A 25,270-nucleotide genomic window follows, 5' to 3' on the forward strand; every position below is an offset into this window, starting at 1 on the left:
CATGCACACACACATCACAGAAAATAAAAGCAATAAATATGGAAATTAATTTTTCAACTATTATGACTTCTTCCATCATTGTTCTTCGTGTGCTCCAACCCTGGCTGCTGCCATCTTTAGCCACCGCCATCGGGTCTATGTCGTCGGGTCCATAGAGCTTCCTTTTTTGCTGTACCTCTGGTCCTCCAATAGTACAACGCTTCGCAAGGATACAATCCGGGATAAAAATAGAATTTTACATATATCGATCCCATATTCCACAAAGGAATGTACATGTATTCTAGATCAAACAAAAAAAATAAAATTCTAAAACTAATACAGCTCCTGCTGTATTTGATACATACAATCATGCACACACAAAATAATGCCCTTGACATGTCCAAGGGTACAACCACACACAACATCTATAAGTCATAATAGTTGGAGCCTGCAACCACAAAGTTAGCATATCCTACTATTATCTTGCCTAAGTTATGTATGACATGTGCATAACTAAATTGAAAACCAAACACACAGAGGCAAACTCTAGCTCTGATACCAATTGTTGGTTGGTCCTAGGAGGATCGTACCGGTTCCACTGTACAAAAATTTTGTACAAGTGTCGAACATTTTCCTAAACAACCTATTGTGTTCTTTAGAAGTTAAATAATTAGGAATCGCAAACGGAACTTAACATTATTGATTCCAAATTTAACTTATCTATTCTTAATGGTTTAGACTTGGATCGCAAGCGAAACTTAACACTATTGATCCAAATCAACCTATGTTATAAATTTAATTAAATATTAATTTCTAAAATTGGCTTCAAGACTGCATGGCGAGGCACATGGCCTTCTTGGGTATGGGAGCATCCACCACCTCCTAGACAAAGCCTTTTAAGGAAAGCTAATATTTAATTTCCTTATATAACTCTTGGTTTAACCAAAAAGAACAATCGAATCACAAATTCGAAAAACAAAGAAAAACACAAACTCGAATTACAATTCAAAAAATTAGAATCTAATGCCTCTTGTGTTTGGAATTCATACAAAAAAAAAAACTAGTATGATGTGGAAAATAATTACTAGTTATACCTTCCTTTGTATGCAACGACCTCTTGATCTTCTACCATATTCCTCTTCTTATCCCGGACGTTGTGTGGGCAACAATCTACCGAGATAAGAACCACCGAAGCCCTTCTTCTTCCTCCTTGCAAGTTTCGGCCAAACCAAGAATCCTCCAAGGATGTAGAATTTCGGCCACCACCACCAAGCTCCAAGGGATGCAAGAAACAAAGTCTCCTTTCTCTCCTTCTTCTCCTAGCTAGAACCGGCCACCATCAAAAGCTCCAAGAGAAGGATGAAACCAACCACTAAAGAAGAAGAGAAGAGGAGAGGGAGAACCTCTAGGGCCGGCCACAACCAAGGAAGAAAAGAGAGGAAGAAATAGAATAGAGTTGTTACCCATGAAGGTACCTCTACCCCCTCTTTTATAATCCTTGGTCTTGGCAAATAAGGAAATTTAAATAAAAACTTTCTTAATTCCTTTTCCATGAAAAGGAAAATTTGTTTAATTAAAAAAATAATTTCCTTTTCATTATTAACATGGTCGGCCACCTATTAGCTCCAATCAAGGAAAGTTTAATTCATTAAAACTTCCTAATTTGTTTCCAGAAATTTATTAAAAAATTTCTCTAATAATGTTTCCCTTCATAGTGGGTTATAAAAAAAAATTTTATAAATTAAAATCTTTTTTTTCAACATGTGGATGATTTCCAAAAAGGAAAGTTTTCTCTAAAATTAAAATCTCTTTTCAATCTACAAATAAGAAAAGATATCAAATCTTTAATATTTTGTAGAAACTTATAAAAGGAAATATTTAATTTTAAAACTCTCTTTTAAAATCATGAACATGGTTCCAAAAAAGGAAAGTTTTATCAAAATTAAAATCTTTTTATCAATCTACAAATAAGGAAAGATATCAAATCTTTTCTTAATCCTTTGTAGAAAGCTATAAAAGGAAAGATTTAAATTTTAAACTCTCTTTTAAAACCATGAACATGGTTACAAAAAAGGAAAGTTTTATCAAAATTAAAATCTTCCTATCAATTTACAAATAAGGAAAGATATCAAATCTTTTCTTAATCCTTTGTAGAAAGCTATAAAAGGAAAGATTTAAATTTTAAACTCTCTTTTAAAACCATGGAATGCACAAAAGAAAAAAAATTTAAAAATAAAATATTTTTAATTAATTATGGCCGGCCACACCAAGCTTGGACTCAAGCTAGGGCCGACCACCTCACACCTTGGTTTGGCAGGCCCTAGCTTGGGCTCCAAGCTAGGCTTGTCCGGCCACCTTAAGGTGGGTAAGAAGGTGGGTATGGGTGAGTATAAATCTCTATATACAAGAGGCTACGATAGGGACCGAGAGGAGGAATTGGTTTTGGTCTCCCGATGAAATTAAGCTTCCCGTGTTCGTCCCAAACACTCAACTTAATTTCATCAATAATAATTCATACCACTAAAGAATTATTATTGAACTACCGCACCAATCCCAAATTACGTTTTGGGCTCCTTCTTATTATGAGTGTGTTAGTCTCCCTATGTTTAAGATGTCAAATGTCCACTAATTAAATGAGTTACTGACAACTCACTTAATTAATATCTTAGTCCAAGAGTAGTACCACTCAACCTCATCATCATGTCAGACTAAGTCCACCTGTAGGGTTTAACATGACAATCCTTATGAGCTCCTCTTGGGGGCATTCTCAACCAAGATTACTAGGACACAGTTTCCTTCTATAATCAACAACACACACTATAAGTAATATCATTTCCCAACTTATCGGGCTTATTGATTTATCGAGCTAAATCTCACCCATTGATAAGTCAAAGAAATAAATACTAAATATATGTGCTTGTTATTATATTAGGATTAAGAGCACACACTTCCATAATAACTAAGGTCTTGTTCTTTTATTAAATCAGTATAAAAAAAACTTACCTTAAATGGTCCTACTCAATACACTTAGAGTGTACTTAGTGTAATTTATTAGTCAAGATAAACTAATACCTAATTACACTACGACTATTCAAATGGTTTGTTTCTTTCCATCTTAGTCGTGAGCTACTATTTATAATTTACAAAGAACCGATAACACGATCTTCTGTGTGTGACACCATACACCATGTTATCTACAATATAAATTAATTGAACAACTACACTTAACAGTAAATGTAGATAATTTGACCAATGTGAATCTTAAATGTTTATACAAAAAACTAGACTTTTAGTATACACTCTAACAGACTCCTCAACGCTCCTACACATAGTGAGACGAGCCAACAAAACGTTAGTGACCTAAGATCGGGGTAGGGATCCCTGGCTAGTCCCTCCGATGCTCAAGTCAATTCCTCTCTAAGATGGAAGAAGAAGAAGAAGAAGAAGAAGAAGAATAGAAATTGAAGTGAAGACAGAGTTTAGATGCTAGAACTTGCGTCCCCTACCAATGGAAAAGATCCCCATTTTTATATCACCTCACGTGAGCTCCGTAGTCTTTAGGTGGTCTCCGGTTCGTTAGAGTTTGTTAGGAGATGAAATCATCTTCTATACTTCGTGTAATAATCCTTTAAGGAATCTTTTTTTATCCTAGATGTACCCATTTTATCGTTTATGACACATCATCATAATTGAAGAAGCTTCTAGAAGACATTTCCCGCCAAATATTTCATTAAACATGTTTTGGCTAGTCATTCAAGATGGCCGCATATATTATTGAGAATACTCTCTATTAAATATGTCTCGGTCGGTCGCTCAAGCCGGCCGTATATACTGTTCAAACCACCTCCTGTCGAGTATATTTCGGCCAGTCATTTAAGTCGGTTGTGTTCGGTCGTATATACTGTTAAGAATGCTTCCTGTTAAATATATCTCGGCCGGTCGTTCAAGCCGGTCGCATATACTGTTAAGAATACCTTCTGCTGAATATGTCTCGGCTGGTCATTCAAGCCGGTCGTATATACTGCTAAGAATGCTTCCTGTTGAATATATCTCAGCCGGTCGTTCAAACTGGCTGTCTGTTAGGCTTATCTTCTATTGATCCTTTCTTTATACTCAGGTGGGCTTTGCCTGGCCGAGCATATATGAGCGCGAAGGCACTCGCTCGGCCTGCTGTCGGCGGTAAGCTGATGAGAATATAATATAGGGATAAATGTCTTTATGCTCAGGCAGGCTTTGTCCGGCCGAGAATATATGAGCACGTGGGTGCCGCTCGGCCTGCGATGGGTCGATAAGATACTGAGAATATTATATAATGCTAAATGCCTTTATGCTCAGGCAGGCTTTGCCTGGTCGAGCATATATGAGAATAGGGGCGCTCACTCAGCCTGCGGTTGACTGGTAATATACTGAGAATATTATATAAGGTTAAATGCTATTATACTCAGGCAGGCTTTGCCCGGTCGAGCATATATGACCAAGTGGGTGCTCGCTCGGCCTGCTGTCGGCTGGTAAGCTGATGAGAATATTATATAGGGCTAAATGTCTTTATGCTCGGGCGGGCTTTGCCCGATTGAGCATATATGAGCACGGGAGTGCTCACTCGGCCTGCGGTTGGTCGGTAATATACTGAGAATATTATATAAGACTAAATGCTTTCATGCTCGGGCGAGCTTTGCCCGATAGAGCATATATGAGCGCTAAGGCACTCACTCGGCCTGTGGTCGGCCGGTAATATACTGAGAATATTATATAAGGCTAAATGACTTTATGCTCGGGCGGGCTTTGCCCAGTTTTGAGTATATATGAGCACGAGGGCGCTCACTCGGCCTATGGTCAGCCGGTAATACACTGAGAATATTATATAAGGCTAAATGTCTTTATGCTCGGGCGAGCTTTGCCCGGTCGAGCATATATGAGTGTGGGGGCGCTCACTCAGCGTACGGTCGGCCGGTAATATACGGAGAATATTATATAAGGCTAAATGCCTTTATGCTCGAGCGGATTTTTCCCGACCGAGCATATATAAGCACGAAGGTGCTCGCTCGGCTTTTATTCGACCGGTAATATACTTTTCCTATTTTTATGGACTTAAACCACTCCACTTGCTCGGTCGATCTATCATAATCCGTATTATATAAAGGATCTATTTTTTTTTTTACACCAGACCATTCAATGTCTAGGGTCGACCCTGATTATTATTAGGGATGTAATCGAGTCGAGCCGAGCCGAACTCTTGGATGTTTGAGTTTGGCTTGTTTATAATCGAGCCGAGCTCGAGCTTTATTTAACGAATATATTCATGACTCACGAACTTATTCGAGCTTAAACGAGCTTAATAAATATAAATTATAAATTTAAATATTCATTAAAAACTAAATTATATATTTTTAAAAAATTATAATATTCTTGTTAAAATTTATAATTTTATTCTAATAAATAAATTTAATATATTTATCTATGTTTTTCATAAGTAGAGTGTAAAATCTATAAATTCAATATCAAAACTATTATTTTTTTATTTAAAAGTTGATTCATGAGCTTAACGAACATGTTCACGAGCTAACGAGCCGAATATTGTAAAGCTTGAGCTTGGTTTGTTTATCTTAACGAGCCTCATTAAACGAGCTCAAACGAGCTTTTATCGAATCGAGGTTCGAATAGCTCACGTACAGCTTAGCTCATTTACACCCCTAATTATTATAGTAGTCAATTAGTGTCTATAATAATTTTATAATATTTTTAATATAGTTAAGCAATTTTGATATTTAAAAAAATTATCAATTTGGAAAAACATTTTATCCTAAGATTTTACCCTTAGGGTTTAAACTTCCCAATTGAGTTATAGTATTTAGTAAAAAAAAAAATTAAAAATGAAATAAATTTAAATATTTATGAAGTATTGTAATGTGCTTAGGAGATATATTCATGGATTAGGGATTTATACAACGAAAAATTGATTTTTTAAAATTAAAAATCTAAAAAAAAAAAGATATCTTCTTATATTTTTTTATTATTAGTTTTTTAAATTTTGAATTAAAAAAATTAATTAAAATATTTTTTTAAGATTTTATTTTAGAGTCAAACTATTTTATTTTAAGATTTTACTTCTAGGGTTTAGACTTTCCAATTAGGTTATACTGTTTAGTAAAAAGAAAAATTAAAAATAAAATAAATTTAAATATTTATGGAGTATTGTAATGTGTTTAGGGGATATATAATGTATTAGGGGTGTCATGGTCTGAGATTAACGTCTTTGTCATGCGCTTTCAACTATGTACTTATATTTATCTCTCTTTATATTCATGGGATCGACTCTATAGGATCGTTGGTGTGACAGTTCCATATATCATCACTATTTTTTATAAAAGAAGGATCCTTTTAATTATTTAAAAAATATATTTGTAACGATTTTAATAATTAAAAATTCCCTTTTTAATTTTCAATATTTTTTTACCTCAAACATCGCTTTATCCGCGAATGAAAAGACTAATCCCCACTTCGGATGAAATGCCACTTAAAATTTTTAATCGTACTAAATACAATGTATTTTTAGTTAGAGTAAAAAGATATATCTCAAGCGGTCTGCTGATAATCCGTCTCATGATAAAATATAAATAAATTATAGAAGATATTTTAATTTATCATAATAGACTTAATTTATATGAAGGAGGTCAGGTATTTAATCATCTATTTTTTATTAGTTAAGAATTGATTTTAATGTAAATATCAACTACGTCGATCATGAGATAAAAAAATAAAATAAAATATCTTTTAAGTAAAAATAGATTGGTAACTCTTTTCAATGCCCTATCAATTTATGTCAAGATCAATAGAAAATATAAATTATTAATGATTATTAATTCTTAAATAATAACCGACGTAGATGTATAAGAGAAATATTTATCTCCGTTCGATGCTCGGTGTATCTCCACGGTTTTGGCCCAATGAGACTGAGATTAACTCTAAAAGGGTTTATTGTGATCAAAATTCCATTTTAAAAATATGGAGAAGAAAAAGTATAGCATAAGTGGAACACGCTGTTGGCTAGCGCAGTGGAGTTAGCCTGGCGAACACGCCCACCATGGGCGCGGTGTTGTACGTGCACGCCTCCGTCTGCATGTAGTTGCCTCTTTCGTCACTGAATGCGTCCATTTTGTCGGGCCCTCCAACGATTGCTCCGACGATCACGTTGGGGTTCTGACCCCGCCGGCCGTACCACTCGTCGTACCCCTGTGCGCACCCGATGAACGCCTTATCCTCCTTGTACGCCACGCTTGATGCAGCCCGGTGGTGCACCCGCCGTGGAAACTCCGACCCGTGGCCCACCAGGTAGCTTACCCCCGCTGGATTCGACCCCAACAAGTAGTCCGCCTGGGCCTTAGCCAGGCCGATAAGCTCCTCGCGGCTCACCGGGCCCATCGGGCAATGCAACTCCTCGTCGTCGTCGAGGTAGTCAGAGTAGACTGCGAGGAGAAAAGCGGCGCCGGCGACGTACTGCATGTTGTTCCAGTAGCGGACAAAGAGAAGGCCTGCGGGGGTGCGGTAGACATTGTCGCCAGCCGGGTTCCTGTTGAGGCAAGAGCACAGGTAGTACTGGGCTTTGGACATGTACTGCTCCAGCACTCTCACTTGATCCTCAGTTAGCTGCCTTTTTTCCATCAACAGCTGACAACATTTTTTTAATTTGGTGAACTTGCTGTAAAAAGTTTATGAAGAAATATATAGCAATTATGTTCAATATTCACTGACAAGTACTAAATTAGGGATGAAATACGATCAAATATTAGAGAAAATTTTAAATTTGCAGATGACCATCAGACATGTTGCCTGGCCTACTGATAAATTATGTAATCTTCCAGATTTGTGTAACACATCCATCAATGTAGAGGTTTTGGATTAGTATTGCCAGACGTTTATACAATCCACTTCTGATACCGTCCAGATGGTTTAACTAAATTATATATATATATATATATATATATATATATTTCTCTGGTAGATTTTCTCACTTGATTAGTATTTTTTCTCACTTGATTTTATATACCAAACAATATTGGCATGTAAATTTATTCTAAAGATAAATGACCTCTTCAACTATATAAGAATAATGTCAAGAGTAATTTGACTTTATCAATAAAAGGAAGTTGTTAAAATCAATTTAACTTCATGTAACCCTTTATCAACTAAGTAAAGTTTAATTATCTTAATAAGTTCAATAAAACACATTATTACAAGTCATTAGTATAGGAAAAAATTAAATCTAATAATTTTGTGTTTAATGATGTGATGTATTAATTGTTGAAGAATGTGGAAGCTAAGCATAAATCTAAGTGTATCCTTGAATGATGTGTTAGTTAGAGCTCTAGAGCCAATCATTTGATGATTGTATGGACTCATTGTATCATATTCTTGTATATTAATAAAGGCATTTGTTTGGTTATTATACTTATTTGTATTAGTGCCAAATAGACTAAATATAATAGTGTCCTTGAGTAGAAGCAGGTTCATACCTATATCAATCGATTAGTTGAATCGATAGTGAGATGATATAGGGAACACTACTCTAAATCATTCCTAGTCGAGTATTAACATTCAGGGACAATGTTAATGCAATAAGACTAGCATGTAGGTCAGCTCGATGACTTAATCTCACAAGTCATGGATATAGAGATATCAAGCTGACACATGGGTATACATTGGAGAATGTATACTGAATGACCCGCCATGAGAAAGTATCATGGATCGTTATATGAGTGTCATATACTTTCTCATGTGGCTATTAGTATGACTATTAGTCCTTAGACCTGAAGTCACCATGGATCCCTACATAAGAAGTTATGTACTTTAGTTTCGTCAAACGTCACCCGTAACAGGGTAGACTATATAGGCGATTACTGGGTATGTAACAAATTATGCAGAGGGATGTGAGTGATGTAGATGGGATCTATCCCTCCCATATGACGGGAGTGACATCAATATTCTTGATAGAGTTAGACCACGAAGTGCATGGCCATGCCCAAATGAGTCAACATTAGATGTTGAGCTCATTTGATCGAGTGAGTCTACTTGGAGTTCAAGATTTAGATTGATTAGAGGATGACACGGTCTATGCCTCACAGTGATCAATCTAGATGTCTAGGATAGAAGGACAATGTCACATATTTTGTGAGGAGTCACAATTGGTAGTCACAAGGTGATGTCGGATCTCGACATTCTTGTAACTTGGGTAGTAATGATGTGTTGCTAGATACCGCTCATTACTTATGCTCCTAAATGGGTTTAGGGCATTGCCAACGTTACAAGAACCTATAGGGTCACACACTTAGGACAATTAGATGGAGATTAGGTTCATATGATGAACCAAGAGGATTAGATTCATTTGATGAATCAAATTGGATTAAGAGTAATCCTAATTGGGCTAACTTGAGTTCGACTCAAGTTGATTCATGTGTTCAATGAGTCTAATTTAGATTTTGACTCATTGAATCAATTTACTTAAATGAATTAGATTCATTATATTAAGTTGGCTTGAATCAAATGGTTGGATTCGATCAACCATGGAAGAGATTTGGTCAAGTTTGACTTGACTTGAGAGGAAGATTAAAAGTCAAGTTAGACTTGACTTTATGCCACCTCATTGGTGAGTTGGCATTGATGTGGACCAATGATGTTACTCCACATCATCATGGGTGTCACCTCATGGAAGTTACAAAGTCATTCTCTTTAATGGCTTCATATTAATTGCAATTAATGCAATTAATTTGGGAGTTTTCACAAGGTAGAGTGGCCGGCCACTTTGGGATGAATGTGCATTTTTTATTTTTCATTCAAGTGGTGTATCTTCTTCTTCCTCTCTTGAAGCTCTTCCTCTCCCTCTCCTCCTTGCCTTGGCCGAATCTTACCAAGGTGCTAGCACACCTTTGCGTAAGGTTTTCTCCACCTACGTGTCCGTGTGGATACATATAGAGGTTGTCTACTTTGACAACTAGAGATCCGGCGACATCTTGGACAAGCGGGAACGCGAAGGGCTTCGCTACAAGGGTAATGATCTTAACTTTAGTGTAGATCTAAAGTTCATATAAACTCGTACAAGAAAAAGGTTTTTCGATAATTTTTGTTTACGAATCTTTGCACAAGATCCATGACTTTGGGTGACTCGTGGGTTTCTGCGACGTGAAAAAGCGATTTTCGCGGCCCGAAGAACCCAACAGTGGTATCAGAGCAACGTGCAAAGACTTGTACGAGTTCGTTTGTATTTTTATGAAAAATATACCTTTTGTGATTTTCTGTAAAAATTGAGTTTTTAGAGTTTTTATGAGTAATTTTTCCGTAGAAGCGAAGCACAAGTGTCTCGGCACTTGTAGGCTTCGGCTACCGGAAAGTTTTCTTTTAAACGGCTTCGTTTTGCCCCAAATCCGTTTGGGACAGCGGGGTCGGGTGCCATTAGATCGCAAAGGAGCAACTCACGATGGTTAGATTGTGGGTAGGGGCATTGCCCCTAACCCCGCAAGGGAATTTGCTTCGCGATTGCACCCGAAATCGCTAAAAACGAACCCGCCGGGAAGATTTTTCCGAAACGGCAATGTCTCGACCCAAATCGTTTTGGGGCAGCGGGTTTAGGCGCTGTTGGATCGCAAAGGAACCCTCGCGATGGTTAGATCGCGGGTAGGGGCGCTGCCCCTGGGCCCCGCAAGGGGATCCGTTCCGCGATTGCGCCCGAAATTTTACTCATAAAAATTATTTTTAAAATTACAGAAAAATTATGAAAAAATATATAATTTTGAATTATATATTAATTTGTGATAGTCATGGCCCAAAATACCCAATAAGATTGGATTTGTGTTGTAATTCATAATACGGCCTGCGTGCCGTCATATGATTGTGTGTGCTGTATTTTTATATATTTTTTCACGGCCTGCGCGTCGTGCCTTTCTCTTATTCTGGTTGTAAATTAGATTTAGACTCGAATGTAACTCGAGTTTCAAATTGTAATGTACAAATTGGAGCGGTGGAGGGTCCACACGAGACAGAGTTCCGAGGCGGGCACGAGCAACACAAGGTGGTCAAAGGGAGGAGCTTGGAGAAGCTGTTGACCCTAAGTTGACCATTCGATCTCCTCATTGCCTTGAGAAGATCGTAGTAGGGTCATGACTAAATCACAAATAGATTAATTAATTAATTGTTATGTATCTGATGCATGTTTAATAATTAATTAATTAATTAGTGCCTTAACGATTAGATTAGATCTAAGTCGTGCACATGATGCACCCTTGCGATTAGATTAGATCTAAGTCGTGCACAAGATGCATCCTTCTCGATTAGATTAGATCTAGATCGAACCAACTCTAAATGTCTAACCGTGTCGTGATACCTATCACTACCTCGATCACATGTATTGTTGAATCTGCCAAAGCAGAGCAATACAAATTATCTTGGTAGGGTACGGAGGGACAATCTTGGTCCCTCCTATCAACGCATGGGTGAATACAAACTCAATTAGATTGAGTATTTCTAGTTACTCGGTTGGATCGAGTCAACTATAGACATTCTTCCAATAGTTGGAAAGGTAGGACAAAATCACGTTTATATTAACTCTCGGGCGTATTAGCCAAAGCTAACTCGAGTTTTAATATAAATGCGGATATTGATTCTATAAACAAGAGTTGCATAGAGATGTAATTGGTAATCGTTACCTACCGATCATACTAAGCCTTGGGCGTATTAGCCAAAGCTAACTCAAGGGTTAGTATGATGTGGATCTTGTCCCACAAGAATTATAGAATTCAGTGGGAGCATCATTTAATTAAAGGCCTAATTAAATGATTTTTAAAGAATATGATATTTATTTCTGCAAATTTTCTGTTGTAGATAATCATGACGTCGAACACGAATTCCTTCTCCCTGCGATCTGTCCTTGAGAAGGACAAGCTCAACGGAGCGAATTTCCTGAGAACTTGAGAATAGTTCTCACCAGGAACGTCATGCTGGAGCAGCCCATTCCGGAGGCTCCTCCGCCAATGCCCCATGAGCGGACAAAGATGCTTACAAGAAGCATCAAGATGACGCATTAGATGTGTCCTATCTAATGCTCGCGACCATGAACTCGAGCTGTAGCAACACGAGTTGATGGGCGCTACGATATGGTTGAGCATTTTCGCCAACTATATCGGGACAAGCGAGGCATGAGAGATTTGAGATCTCTAAGGCATTGTTTCAGTGGGCCCGTAGGTCCTTATGTACTCAAGATGATTGGGTACATAGAGAACCTACAAAGACGGGGTTCCCACTTGGCCAAGAGTCGGCCACTGACTTTATCTTGCAGTCCTTGCCGGATAGCTATAGTCAATTCGCTCAACTATAACATGAACGAGATTGACAAGCCAATGCCCGAGCTATGAACTACTGAGATTAACCTTAAGAAGGTTAAGCCCATTCGATGGTCCGTACACAAGGGCAAGGGCAAGCCCAAAGGTAAGGGAAAGTCCCAAACCAAGGGCAAAGGCAAGGCACTGAAGCCTAAAGGAGGGGTCGCCAAGGATGCTACCTGCTTCCACTGCAGTCAGACCGGGCACAGGAAGAGGATCTTAAGAAGAAGCGGAGAGACTTCCACTGGTATATATGTTATAGAAGTCAATCTATCTATTTCTACATCATGGGTATTAGATATTGGATGTGCTTCTCACATTTGTACTGATGTGCAGGCGCTGAGAAATAGCGAAGGGCGAGGTGGACCTACGAGTAGGCAATGGAGCACGGGTTCTGCTGTTGCTTATCTATTTCTGCCCTCCGGGCTTGTACTAGATTTAGATAATTGTTGTTATGTGCTGCTCTTACTAAGAACATAATTTCAGCTTGTTTAGACAAGAAAGGATACTCTTTATAATAAAAGACAAATGTTGTTCGTTTATTTAAAAGATATGTTCTATTGTAGTGCACCACTAATAAACGGACTCTATATTCTAGACCTTGAGAGCCCTATCTATAACATTAGTACCAAGAGGTTCAAGTCAAATGACATGAACCAAACCTACCTCTGGCACTGTCGCTTAGGTCATATAAATGACAAGCGCTTATCCCAGCTCCATAAGGATGGTTTGCTGGACTCATTTGATTTTGAATCATATGAGATATGCGAGTCATGCCTACGAGGCAAGATGACCAAGACGCCCTTTAGTGGGCATAGCGAGAGAGCAACTGATTTGTTAGGACTCATACATAGTGATGTATGTGGCCCTTTCAATGTTGCTAGAGGCGGTTATAGGTACTTCATCACATTTATTGATGAGGAGATACGGTTATGTGTACTTAATGACATAAGTCGGAATCCTTTGAAAAGTTCAAAGAATTCAAGAATGAAGTATATGCTTGGCAAGAGTATTAAGATACTTGATCAGATCGAGGTGGAGAATACCTTAGCCATGAGTTTCGTGACTACCTAGCGTGTGGGATTCTATCCCAACTCACTCCTCTGGAACACCATGGAATGGTGTATCCGAAAGGAGGAATCGTACTCTATTAGATATGGTACGATCTATGATGAATCACACAGATCTTCCGACATATCTATGGGGATATGCTCTAGACACGGCAGCTTTCATTCTCAACCGAGTTCCATCCAAGGCCGTGATAAAGACACCATATAGGATATGGACTGGGAGAGATGCCCAGGTATTTTTCATGAGGATTTGGGGTTGTGAGGCTTACGTACGACGTCAAGTCTCAGACAAATTAGGACCCAAATCCGACAAGTGTTATTTTATTGGATATCCTAAGGAAACTAAGGGATATTACTTCTACATTCCCAGTCAGGGCAAAGACTCGGGTCTTTCTAGAAAGGGACTTTGTTTCTAGAAAGACTAGTGGGGCACGCTCGATCTTGAAGAAGTTCAAGATGCGAACAATAGCACTGATGCCTTGAACTGGAACCACAAAGTGTTGTGGATAATGTTCCACAAAGAGTTGAGGAACAACAACCGTTCAAGTAGACATACCTCTTCGCAGTCCGATAGGGTCGTCAGCCGAGAGATACTCATTTCTCTTGTCGACCATGATGACATTGTGCTCATAGAGGATGAGCCTACCACCTATCAGGAAGCGTGATGAGACCAGATTGAGAAATGGCTAGAAGCCATGAGATCCGAAATGGAATCCATGTACACCAACCAAGTATGGACTTTGGTTGATCCACCGAAGGGTAAAACTCATTGGGTGTAAGTGGGTCTTTAAGAAAAAGACTGACATGGATGGACTTATCTATAAGGGTCGCTTGGTAGCTAAAGATTTCAAGCAATTTCATCGTATTGACTATGATGAAACCTTTTCTCCAATAGCGATGTTTAAGTCCATTCGGATCATGCTTGCTATTGCAGCATACCATGACTATGAGATATGACAGATGGATGTCAAAACTGCGTTTCTGAATGGAAACCTACTTGAGGATGTGTACATGACACAACCTGAGGGTTTTGTAGATCCACAGCATACTGGCAGAGTATGCAAGCAGCATAGGTCGATTTATGGACTAAAGCAAGCTTCTTAGAGCTGGAATCTTTGATTCGATGATGCAATCAAACAGTTTGGTTTCATCAAGAATGAAGATGAACCTTGTGTCTACAAGAAGTTTGTAGGGGACATAGTTGTCTTCCTCATATTGTATGTGAATGACATACTACTCATTGGGAAAGACATCCTATGCTTCAAAGACCTGGCTAGGGAGTTGCTTCTCAATGAAAGACTTAGGCGAGGTATCCCGCATTCTAGGGATACAGATCTATAGAGATAGATCTAAGAGATTGCTTGGCCTAAGTCAGAGTACATACATTGACAAGGTACTCCTTCGGTTTGCCATGCAGAACTCCAAGAAGGGATTTCTGCCGATGTCACATGGCGTGAGTCTTTCGAAGACTCAAGGTCCTTCTTCTAGAGAGGAGAGACCCATGGATCGGATCTCTCATCCATAGATCGATCATACACGCTATGTATTACACTGACGTCTCGTATGCTTTGAGCATGACGAGCAGATACCAGTCAGATCCAGGTGAAAGTCACTGGATAGCGGTCAAGAATATTTTTAAGTATTTAAGAAGGACTAAAGAATATTTCTTGATATATGGAGGCAATGATGAGCTAACAGTAAAGGGTTACAGTGATGTCAGCTTCCAGACCGATCAGGATGATTATCGATCGCAGTCAGGGTTCGTGTTTTGCTTAAATGGTAGTGCTGTGAGCTGGAAGAGTTCGAAGCAGGACACAGTAGCTGATTCTACAACAGAGGCCGAGTATATTGCTGCATCAGAGGCAGCAAAGGAGGCAGTTTGGATCCGCAAGTTCATCACTGAACTTGGGGTGGTTCCTAGCATCGCTGACCCAGTTGAGCTCTATTGTGACAACAAAGAGCTATAGCACAGGCGAAGGAACCTCGCTCACACCAACGGACCAAGCACATACTACGGCGCTTCCATCTCATTCGAGAGATTATCGATAGAGGAGATGTGAAGATTTGCAGAGTACCTACAGAGGCTAACATCGCAGATCCCTTGGCCAAGGCTTTGGCACAGAGAAAGCATGATGGTCACACTAGGTCATTAGGCCTTAGAGCCTATACTGATTGGCACTAGTGCTAGTGGGAGATTGTTAGTTAGAGCCCTAGAGCCAATCATTTGATGATTGTATGGACTCATTGTATCATATTCTTGTATATTAATAAAGGTATTTGTTTGGTTATTATACTTATTTGTATTAGTGCCAAATAGACTAAGTATAATAGTGTCCTTGAGTAGAAGCAGGTTCATACCTATATCAATCGATTAATTGAATCGATAGTGAGATGATATAGGGAACACTACTCTAAATCATTCCTAGTCGAGTATTAACATTCAGGGACAATGTTAATGCAATAAGACTAGCATGTAGGTCAGCTCGATGACTTGATCTCACAAGTCATGGATATAGAGATATCAAGCTGACACATGGGTATACATTGGAGAATGTATACTGAATGACCCGCCATGAGAAAGTATCATGGATCGTTATATGAGTGTCATATACTTTCTCATGTGGCTATTAGTATGACTATTAGTCCTTAGACCTGAAGTCACCATGGATCCCTACATAAGAAGTTATGTACTTTGGTTTCGTCAAACGTCACCCGTAACAGGGTGGACTATATAGGCGATTACTGGGTATGTAACAAATTATGCAGAGGGATGTGAGTGATGTAGATGGGATCTATCCCTCCCATATGACGGGAGTGACATCAATATTCTTGATAGAGTTAGACCACGAAGTGCATGGCCATGCCCAAATAAGTCAACATTAGATGTTGAGCTCATTTGATCGAGTGAGTCTACTTGGAGTTCAAGATTTAGATTGATTAGAGGATGACACGGTCTATGCCTCACATTGATCAATCTAGATGTCTAGGATAGAAGGACAATGTCACATATTTTGTGAGGAGTCACAATTGGTAGTCACAAGGTGATGTCGGATCTCGACATTCTTGTAACTTGGGTAGTAATGATGTGTTGCTAGATACCGCTCATTACTTATGCTCCTAAATGGGTTTAGGGCATTGCCAACGTTACAAGAACCTATAGGGTCACACACTTAGGACAATTAGATGGAGATTAGGTTCATATGATGAACCAAGAGGATTAGATTCATTTGATGAATCAAATTGGATTAAGAGTAATCCTAATTGGGCTAACTTGAGTTCGACTCAAGTTGATTCATGTGTTCAATGAGTCTAATTTAGATTTTGATTCATTGAATCAATTTAATTAAATGAATTAGATTCATTATATTAAGTTGGCTTGAATCAAATGGTTGGATTCGATCAACCATGGAAGAGATTTGGTCAAGTTTGACTTGACTTGAGAGGAAGATTAAAAGTCAAGTTAGACTTGACTTTATGCCACCTCATTGGTGAGTTGACATTGATGTGGACCAATGATGTTACTCCACATCATCATGGGTGCCACCTCATGGAAGTTACAAAGTCATTCTCTTTAATGGCTTCATATTAATTGCAATTAATGCAATTAATTTGGGAGTTTTCACAAGGTAGAGTGGCCGGCCACTTTGGGATGAATGTGCATTTTTGATTTTTCATTCAAGTGGTGTATCTTCTTCTTCCTCTCTTGAAGCTCTTCCTCTCCCTCTCCTCCTTGCCTTGGCCGAATCTTACCAAGGTGCTAGCACACCTTTGCGTAAGGTTTTCTCCACCTACGTGTCCGTGTAGATACATATAGAGGTTGTCTACTTTGACAACTAGAGATCCGGCGACATCTTGGACAAGCGGGAACGCGAAGGGCTTCGCTACAAGGGTAATGATCTTAACTTTAGTGTAGATCTAAAGTTCATACAAACTCGTACAAGAAAAAGGTTTTTCGATAATTTTTGTTTACGAATCTTTGCACGAGATCCATTGCTTTGGGTGACTCGGGGTTTCCGCGACGCGAAAAAGGGGTTTTCGCGGCCCGAAGAACCCAACATGATGAAGAATAAAAAATAGAAAGCATTCCTCTTCATAAAGTCTCTCTCTCATCCTCATACTTTCTTACAAAGTCTTTTGTTATCCTCGGGCTATAGTACCGCGGTAGGATATCTAGGTTGTCACCTAGATATTTATAGTTGGATCCCTAGTTATGACATATTTGTAGAAATTTTTTTTCCAAATTGAGGGCACAACTAAAGCATGTTAGGTTTCTAGGTTGGCCACTGCTTGCTCTCCCTGATTACCCTGATGGTCGGTGGAAAACTTCTATGGGGCCAGGTCAGTCACCCCTAGAGATAGTCAATGAGGCTAACTAGAATTATCATTTTTTTTTACAAAGTCTCTTGCTCCTACATGCTTGTTTTCTCATCCTAAATCGACTAAAATTCTAACAAATATAGTATCAGAGCCATATACACCAATGGCTTCGACGAACTCCCTTCAAGTGTCAATGTTATCGAAAGATAACTACAGAATGTGGAGTATACAAATAGAGCTCTATCAGGTTCCCTTAATGTATGGGATCTTGTGGAGGCCGGCTATACTATAGCCAAAACAAGCGATGGAAATGAACAAGCTCATAAGGTAATGAAGAAAAGAGAGAAGAAGGCCTTATATACTATCTATCAAGGAGTAGATGAAGCCGCTTTTGAATTGATTGCTCTAGTAGCAATATCACAAAAAGTTTGGGAGATATTGAAGACAACATATAATGGAGTAGATAAAGTAAAAAAGATTCACCTATAAGTTCTACGAGCTCAATTTGAAGCACTATAACAAGAGGCTTTAGAGATAGTTTCTGATTAATTCTCCCGAGTTATCTACATTGTTCATCAAATAAGAAGAAGTAGCGAGGAGCTAAAAGATGCTTGAGTAGTTAAAAAGATCTTAAGGTCTTTAGACATGAAGTTTGATTTTGTAGCGGTGGCGATCAAGGAATCAAAAGATTTGGAGGTAATGGTTGTGGATGAACTTATGGGATCCCTTCAAGCACATGAACAAATTAAAGAATATTGTCTAAAAGTAAAAGAAGAACTTTGGAGCAAGCACTCCTAGCTAATCAATTATTCAAGCAGAATGAATCATTCAAAGGAGGTCCTCAATGAGGAAGAGAATCTACATGGAGAGGAAGAGGTAGTCGTACTTCTGACTCAAATTAGCACACTCAAAATCAGAACGATGGAAATGAAGATAATCAAAAAGGACATGGAAGAGACTATGGTGGAAGCTGAGGTCAAGGTTGTGGACAATTTAGAAACATCTGGTGGAAGCCAAGGTCAAGGTTGTGGACAATTTAGAAACATTGGATGGAGGTATGATAAAACTAAATCTCAATGTCACATTTGCAAGAAGTATGGTCATCATTATAATGAATGTTGGTATAACACTAACAATAGAGAAGAAAAAGTGAACTTTGTTAATAAGGAGGTGGACAATGAAGGACCTATATTGTTGAATATGGCATGGGATGGGCTAGAATTTGTTCAACCAATTACATGGTTCATATGTGGGAGAAATGAGTTGTTCATGAAGTTTGTTGAGAGACCAATAGGCAATATCACCTTTGGAGATCTATCACAAAGGTCAATTAAAGGAAAAGATGACATTATATTTGAATTGCAAAATGGAAAGAAAGTATGCATCTCATATATTTATTATGTTCCTGATATAAAAAATAATTTTTTGAGCATTGGTCAACTATTAGAGAAAGAATATGATATACAAATGAAGGACTTGACTCTTAATATTCATGATAAGAGTAATAATTTTATTATATTCATGTCACAATGGACAAGAACATAATGTTCTCACTGAAGTTAAGCATAATGAAGAGAATTACTTCAAGGCAAGCACTATAGATAGTTTCACTCTTTGGCATCTTTAATATGAGCATTTGAATTTTGAGGCATTAAACCGACTTTCAAAAAATGACATGGTATTTGGATTATCGAAGATTGAAAGTTCTGAGATATATGTTATAGGAAAGCAATAGAGAAAGTCATTCAACAAGTACAATCTAAGGCAAGCATCTTCACAACTTGAACTTGTGTGCTTTGATATTTGTGGACCCATCAAACCTATCTCTTCTAATGGAAATAGGTATTTCTTGACTTTTATTGATGATTATAATAGAAAAACTTAGGTATATATGTTAAAAGAGAATAAAGAAGTTTTCACCAAATTTAAGTAATTTAAAATTTTGATTGAAAACAAAGTGAATATCAGATAAAATGTTTGTGAACTGATCGAGGAGGTGAGTAAACATCGTTGGAGTTTGAAAAATTTTGCAAGGAAAATGGTATTCTTCATCAACTCACAATGCCCTAAACACCACAACAAAATGATGTTTCAAAAAAAAAAATTGAACTATTCTAAATATGGTTTGATGTATGTTAAAAGAGAAAAATATCCCAAAAGAATTTTAGAGAGATAATGTTTCCTATGTTGTATACTTATTGAACAGGTTTCCATTAAAAGAATTAGAGACATCACCCCAGAGGAAGCTTCGAGTTTACACAAACCAAGGGTGGATCATCTTCGTATTTTTTTGGGAGCATAGTATATGCAAAAGTACAAGAAGAACAACAGACAAAATTTGAAGATAAAATGTCAAAAATATATTCTCTTGTGCTATTACTAGAATGCTTGCGGGTACAAACTGTAGAATTCCATAACTCAAAAGCTCGTGGTATCAAGAGATGTAAAATTTGATGAAGAACAAACATGGAATTGGAACAACAACAATAATAATGACATGAAGAAAATCTCATTTGAAGAAGATTATAAAGACAAGAAAGACAAGAAAGGAGAGAGTGAAGAAGTATCATCACCTTAACATGTTGATACTCAGTCAAAGAGTGATGATTCAAACAATCTAATTGTGAAAAAGATGAAGAGCATCCAAGACATATATGACTCTAGTTGAGTGATTGATGCCGACTTTGCTCTTAATAATTTGTGTCTATTTTCATAATATGATCCTATAACTTATGAATAAGCTTTCCAAGGATACAAAGTGGAGAAAAGCAATGGAAGAAGAGATTCATACTATAAAGAAAACTAATACATGGGAGCTCATTTCATTTCCACAAAGACACAAAACTATTGGAGTCAAATGGGTATTCAAAACAAAGACAAATGCAAAAGGAAAAGTTGAAAGGAACAAAACAAGGTTAGTTGCTAAAGGATACAAGTAAAGGTATGAGATTTACTAAGAAGAAGTCTTCGCACCAGTAGCTCGGCTTGAAATAGAAAGACTACTCATCTTAGATGAAAGATATATCAAATGGATGTAAAATCTACTTTTTAAAATAGAAATCTTGAAAAAGAGGTCTATATTGAGCAACCACCGTGGTTATCATCAAAGGGTTAGAAGAAAAGGTATACAGATTAAAGAAAGCTCTTTACGGACACAAACAATCTGTTAGAGCTTGGAACTCAAGAATTGATGAGCATTCTTTATACTTGAAGAAGAATTCATATGAAGATATTCTATTGGTATATCCTTATGTGGATGATTTAATTTTTATAGGTAATAATATCTCCATGATTAGAGAATTCAAGTCATCAATAGAGAAAGAGTTTAAAATGACAAATCTAGGATTGATAAGATATTTCATTGACATTAAAGTATAACAAAAAGAAGAGGGAATATTTGTATCACAAGAAAAATATTCCAAAGAGATTATGAAGAAATTCTCAATGGAAGCTTGTTATGCTATGGATATGCCCATTGAATATGACACTAGAATGACTAAAGACGAAGAAGGTAATCTTGTGAATCCGACTTATTACAGGAGTCTTATGGGTTGCCTAAAGTATCTGATATGTACAAGACCTGATATATTATTTGAAGTTGGTTTGGTAAATAGGTAAATGGAAACTCTAAAAACTTCTCACTTATATGCAGCTAAGAGAATTCTTAGATATATCAAAGGGACAATTTATTATTGGCTTCTTTATTCATCAACGAAAAATATGGAGTTTTTTGTTTCAGTGATAGCGATTGGGCTAGAAGTTATGATGATCACAAGAGCACTATTGGATACGTGTTTTATCTTGGTAATTCTGCATTCACTTGGTCTTCAAAACATAATCAATTGTTATTCTATCGACTTGTGAAGTTGAGTATATTATTGTAGTCTCTTGTGTTTGTCATGCTATTTGTCTAAAGAGATTATATATTCCAAGATCTTATATTGCAACAAGAAGCTACAACCAAAATTTATATAGATAACAAAACAACAATTTCTTTAACCAAAAACCCAGTTCATCATAAAGATCCAAGCATATCGATACTCGCTTTCATTTCATAATGGAGTATGTTAAGTTAAAAGAAATAAAATTCCTCCATGTGAAATAAAGTGATCATGTAGCTGATATATTTACAAAGCCTCTAAAAGTGGAAGCTTTCCAATACCTAAGGAATTTGCTGGGTGTTTAAGGAAAAACAAGTTTAAAAGTGGTAGATATTAGCATATAAATTTATTTCAAAGACAAATTGTCTACTTCAATCATACAAGAACAATGTCATGAACAACTTGACTTCATCAACCATGTAAGGAAGTTGTTAAAATCAATTTGACTTCGTGTGACTTTTCATTAATTAAGCAAAGTTCAATTATCTTATTAAATTCAATGAAACTCTTTATGACAAGAGTCATTAGTAAAGAAAAGAACAAAATCTAATTGTCTTATATTTAATGATGTGATGTATTAATTGTACAAGGATGTGAAAGCATGACGAATCTAAGTATATAAATAGGAACCTTGTATGAAGAAGAATAATAACTAAAAAATATTTCTCTTTATAAAGTCTCTCTCTTATCCTCATACTTTCATATAAAGTATTTCTTATATACTTGTTTCCTCATCCTAGATCTATCAAAATTCTAACAAACAAATCATATTTTTATAAAAATTTAATAAATATATTTTCATATATACTACTAAGGTAGAATCTGCGACCCCAACGACTTCACACGATTGGCGTCATGGTCATCTGTGAGAAGATAAATCAGAAAGCTACAGTTGACCACTATAGGGAGGATATTTTTCTCGATTTCATCGACATTCAATCTCTTATCTATTGTACCAATATCTACCCTAATATAACTAACTCAACTATGTCCTAGACAAATTCTGAACTACTAAGAGCCGAAACGAAAAGAAAAGAAAAGAGTACTGGGTGCTTGCGATAAAATGAAACTAATCAAGGTGTGAGCTTTGAAAATATAATTTCCCAACTTAATGTCCGAGTGTTTGAGAAATTTGCTTTACCATTTTCGTTTTACATTTAGACGTCTGTCAATATTTTTACCACAGTAGTCATATAATCATTTTTCACTTTTTCAACTCAAAAAATACATGCCGATATATCATTGAACAGCATCTGATATTGATATTTTAGCTAATTAAATACAAAATCATTCACGTTGGCTGGTGTTTGGTGGTAATAATTTAGAGTTGATGCGATGTGTACGGTATACGTGTATATGTACAAATAAAACTAATTTCTATCAATTTGCTCTGGTCTATGTCACAATCGCTACATTAATTAATAGAATTAACTTCAACTATAAGCAAACAAATATTTTGATTGAAATTTAAGTGAAGAATTTATGCAAATACCTTGGAAGCGAGAATCTGAACACCAGCATATTTGATATCCCAGCTGAACTCAGAAATGGCCCACCTCGTTCCGTTCAGTTCCTCGGCATTTCGGATCACGTAGTCCAAGTACTCCTCCCTTCCGGACGCCCGGTGGAGCCACAGCGCCGCCCACAGGAGCTCGTCGCCGTACCCGCTCATCGACGGATAGTAATCTCTCACCGCCTCGATGCTCTCGTCGTACCTTCTTCTATACTTGTCCGCGAACTCGAATAACTACTTAAATTCAAATTTGGATGATGGTCTGATTTTAAGTTGCTTCTAATTTAAATCAATAAATTAAGATGAATCCAACCTCTTGGGCGTGGTGCAGCAAGACGTGACAGTAATGTGCGTTGACGTCTCTGAACACTATCGACGCCGCCGCCATGGCCGCTGCCGTCTCCGCTGCAACTTCAGACCCGGGACGCTCCTCGTCCACCTTGTAGGCCTGTCGCGACGTGGTCATGTCCTCCGGCCGCTGCCAACAGTAGTGGTCGCTGCCGCTGTCGCCCACCTAATTTATAAATCATATTTCCGGCAATAAGTCAATTATAATTAAACGATCGATCGGTATGTAGTTTATCCTTGATCACGTTCGAGTATTACTTGAGCCCAAAGAACGTGGGGATGAGTGTGAGCTTTGATGAAGTAATCGGTGCCCCATTTGATAGCCTCCAACGCGTGCTCCAACTCTCCGGCTGCCGTGATACGGTCGACGTACTCTGCCACGCTCCACGACAGCATGGTTATCGTGAAAGCCATGGGCAGGCCGAACTTTACATGATCGCCAGCGTCGTAGTATCCTCCGACCAAATCAACCTGCCGCAAACAAAATTAATTATGCGTCATGTACTTTCACTCACTCCCTATAGCTATATATATATAGATGAAGTAGCATGGAGTAATACTCCTTGTTCGAGGCCGTCGGTAAGGCCAGAGTGGCCGCGCCAAAGGATGCGGTGGTGGTAAGGGAGGTGGCCGGAGCGCTGCGCCTCGAAGTAGAGGAGGCTCATGGAGAGGGCATTCCTGTAGTCCAAGGAAGACACAGCAGAGGTGGCAAATAAGAGAAGGATGAAGGGGATAAAAAAAGCCATCAAGTTGTTAATTAATCAGATAGTTAATTTTGCTTTTGCATCTTGTTCTTCGACAGTTATATTTATCTTGGAAATATGCTCTGTTCACCCAACCTGCCAATATTGATAGTTACAATTAATCACTCATGGTTAGCGTTTCCTCATATGCGCCTAATAAAACAGAGAAAATTAAAAGAAGCGTGATAGAAAAAAACTGACACAATTATATGCTTTGATATTTTGAATTTTCAACTCTATACCATGCATGAAGGAAATAGATTAAGCAATGCGTATCGATGTAGTTCAATTTCTTGATTAATTGGTTAAGGTTCTTTTTCTTGAAAAGAAGCAGAAGTTTAGTGATTTTAATTATATTTCTTTATGCTTTGAAACCAAATTAAAGAGGTTGGTTGGTGTGGCTATTAACCTACTTAACATAGAAAAGTAAAGAAGGAAACAAGGGCTGCAATTAATTGTTAGAGAGAAGAAAAAAAACTGATATTAGCAGTAGATGAGTACGTATATTTGGCTTCTGCTGCAAAACTACACATAAAATTTGACTAATAAAATTAAATGTATATAAAAAAATAATTAATTAGGTTGGATAATCTCGTCATCTATTGGTGGTTAAAAATCTAACATCCTTTAATACAAATTTTATTTGGAGGAAAACTCTCTGTAAAGACAGCTTAACGTCTGTACTGTTGCATTCGAGGCAATCAAATTAAATGCATAGGAGAAGGACTAAAGTGCCTATTCACTTGGAGATGGATAAGAGCAAGTCCAAACGACATGCATGATAAAGGATAATTAAATTGATTCAATGTTATACCTAACTTAATTTGGTATCTGTTGAACTTGGATCCTCCACTTGTGCCAGAAATTTTTTGACTGTGGATGCTTAATTTACTGGTTGAATTGCACGTGTAAGAGAAGAATAGGGAAAGAGCCAGAAATAATATGAAAGTAATAAAATCTATTGTTTATTGATATTTATCTTAAGGACAATACAATATATAATGTTAAAAAAATATTTGATCAATTAACTAATTAATAAATAACAGAATTATTC

General features: G+C 37.4%; 1 protein-coding gene across 1 annotated transcript; it reads right to left on the bottom strand.

Moving 5' to 3' along the window:
• Positions 1 to 7,014: 7,014 nt before the first annotated feature.
• Positions 7,015 to 24,219, bottom strand: LOC122026644 (endoglucanase 5-like). Its single transcript, XM_042585375.1, has 5 exons — positions 24,034 to 24,219; positions 23,732 to 23,944; positions 23,439 to 23,639; positions 23,105 to 23,359; positions 7,015 to 7,644 (listed from the first exon to the last, which is right to left on the bottom strand). Exons 1-5 carry the CDS (start codon positions 24,217 to 24,219, stop codon positions 7,024 to 7,026), a joined length of 1,476 nt encoding a protein of 491 aa, XP_042441309.1. The 3' UTR covers positions 7,015 to 7,023.
• Positions 24,220 to 25,270: the final 1,051 nt, after the last annotated feature.

The sequence above is a fragment of the Zingiber officinale genome, chromosome 10A, assembly GCF_018446385.1.
Source record: "Zingiber officinale cultivar Zhangliang chromosome 10A, Zo_v1.1, whole genome shotgun sequence".
NCBI lineage: Eukaryota > Viridiplantae > Streptophyta > Magnoliopsida > Zingiberales > Zingiberaceae > Zingiber > Zingiber officinale.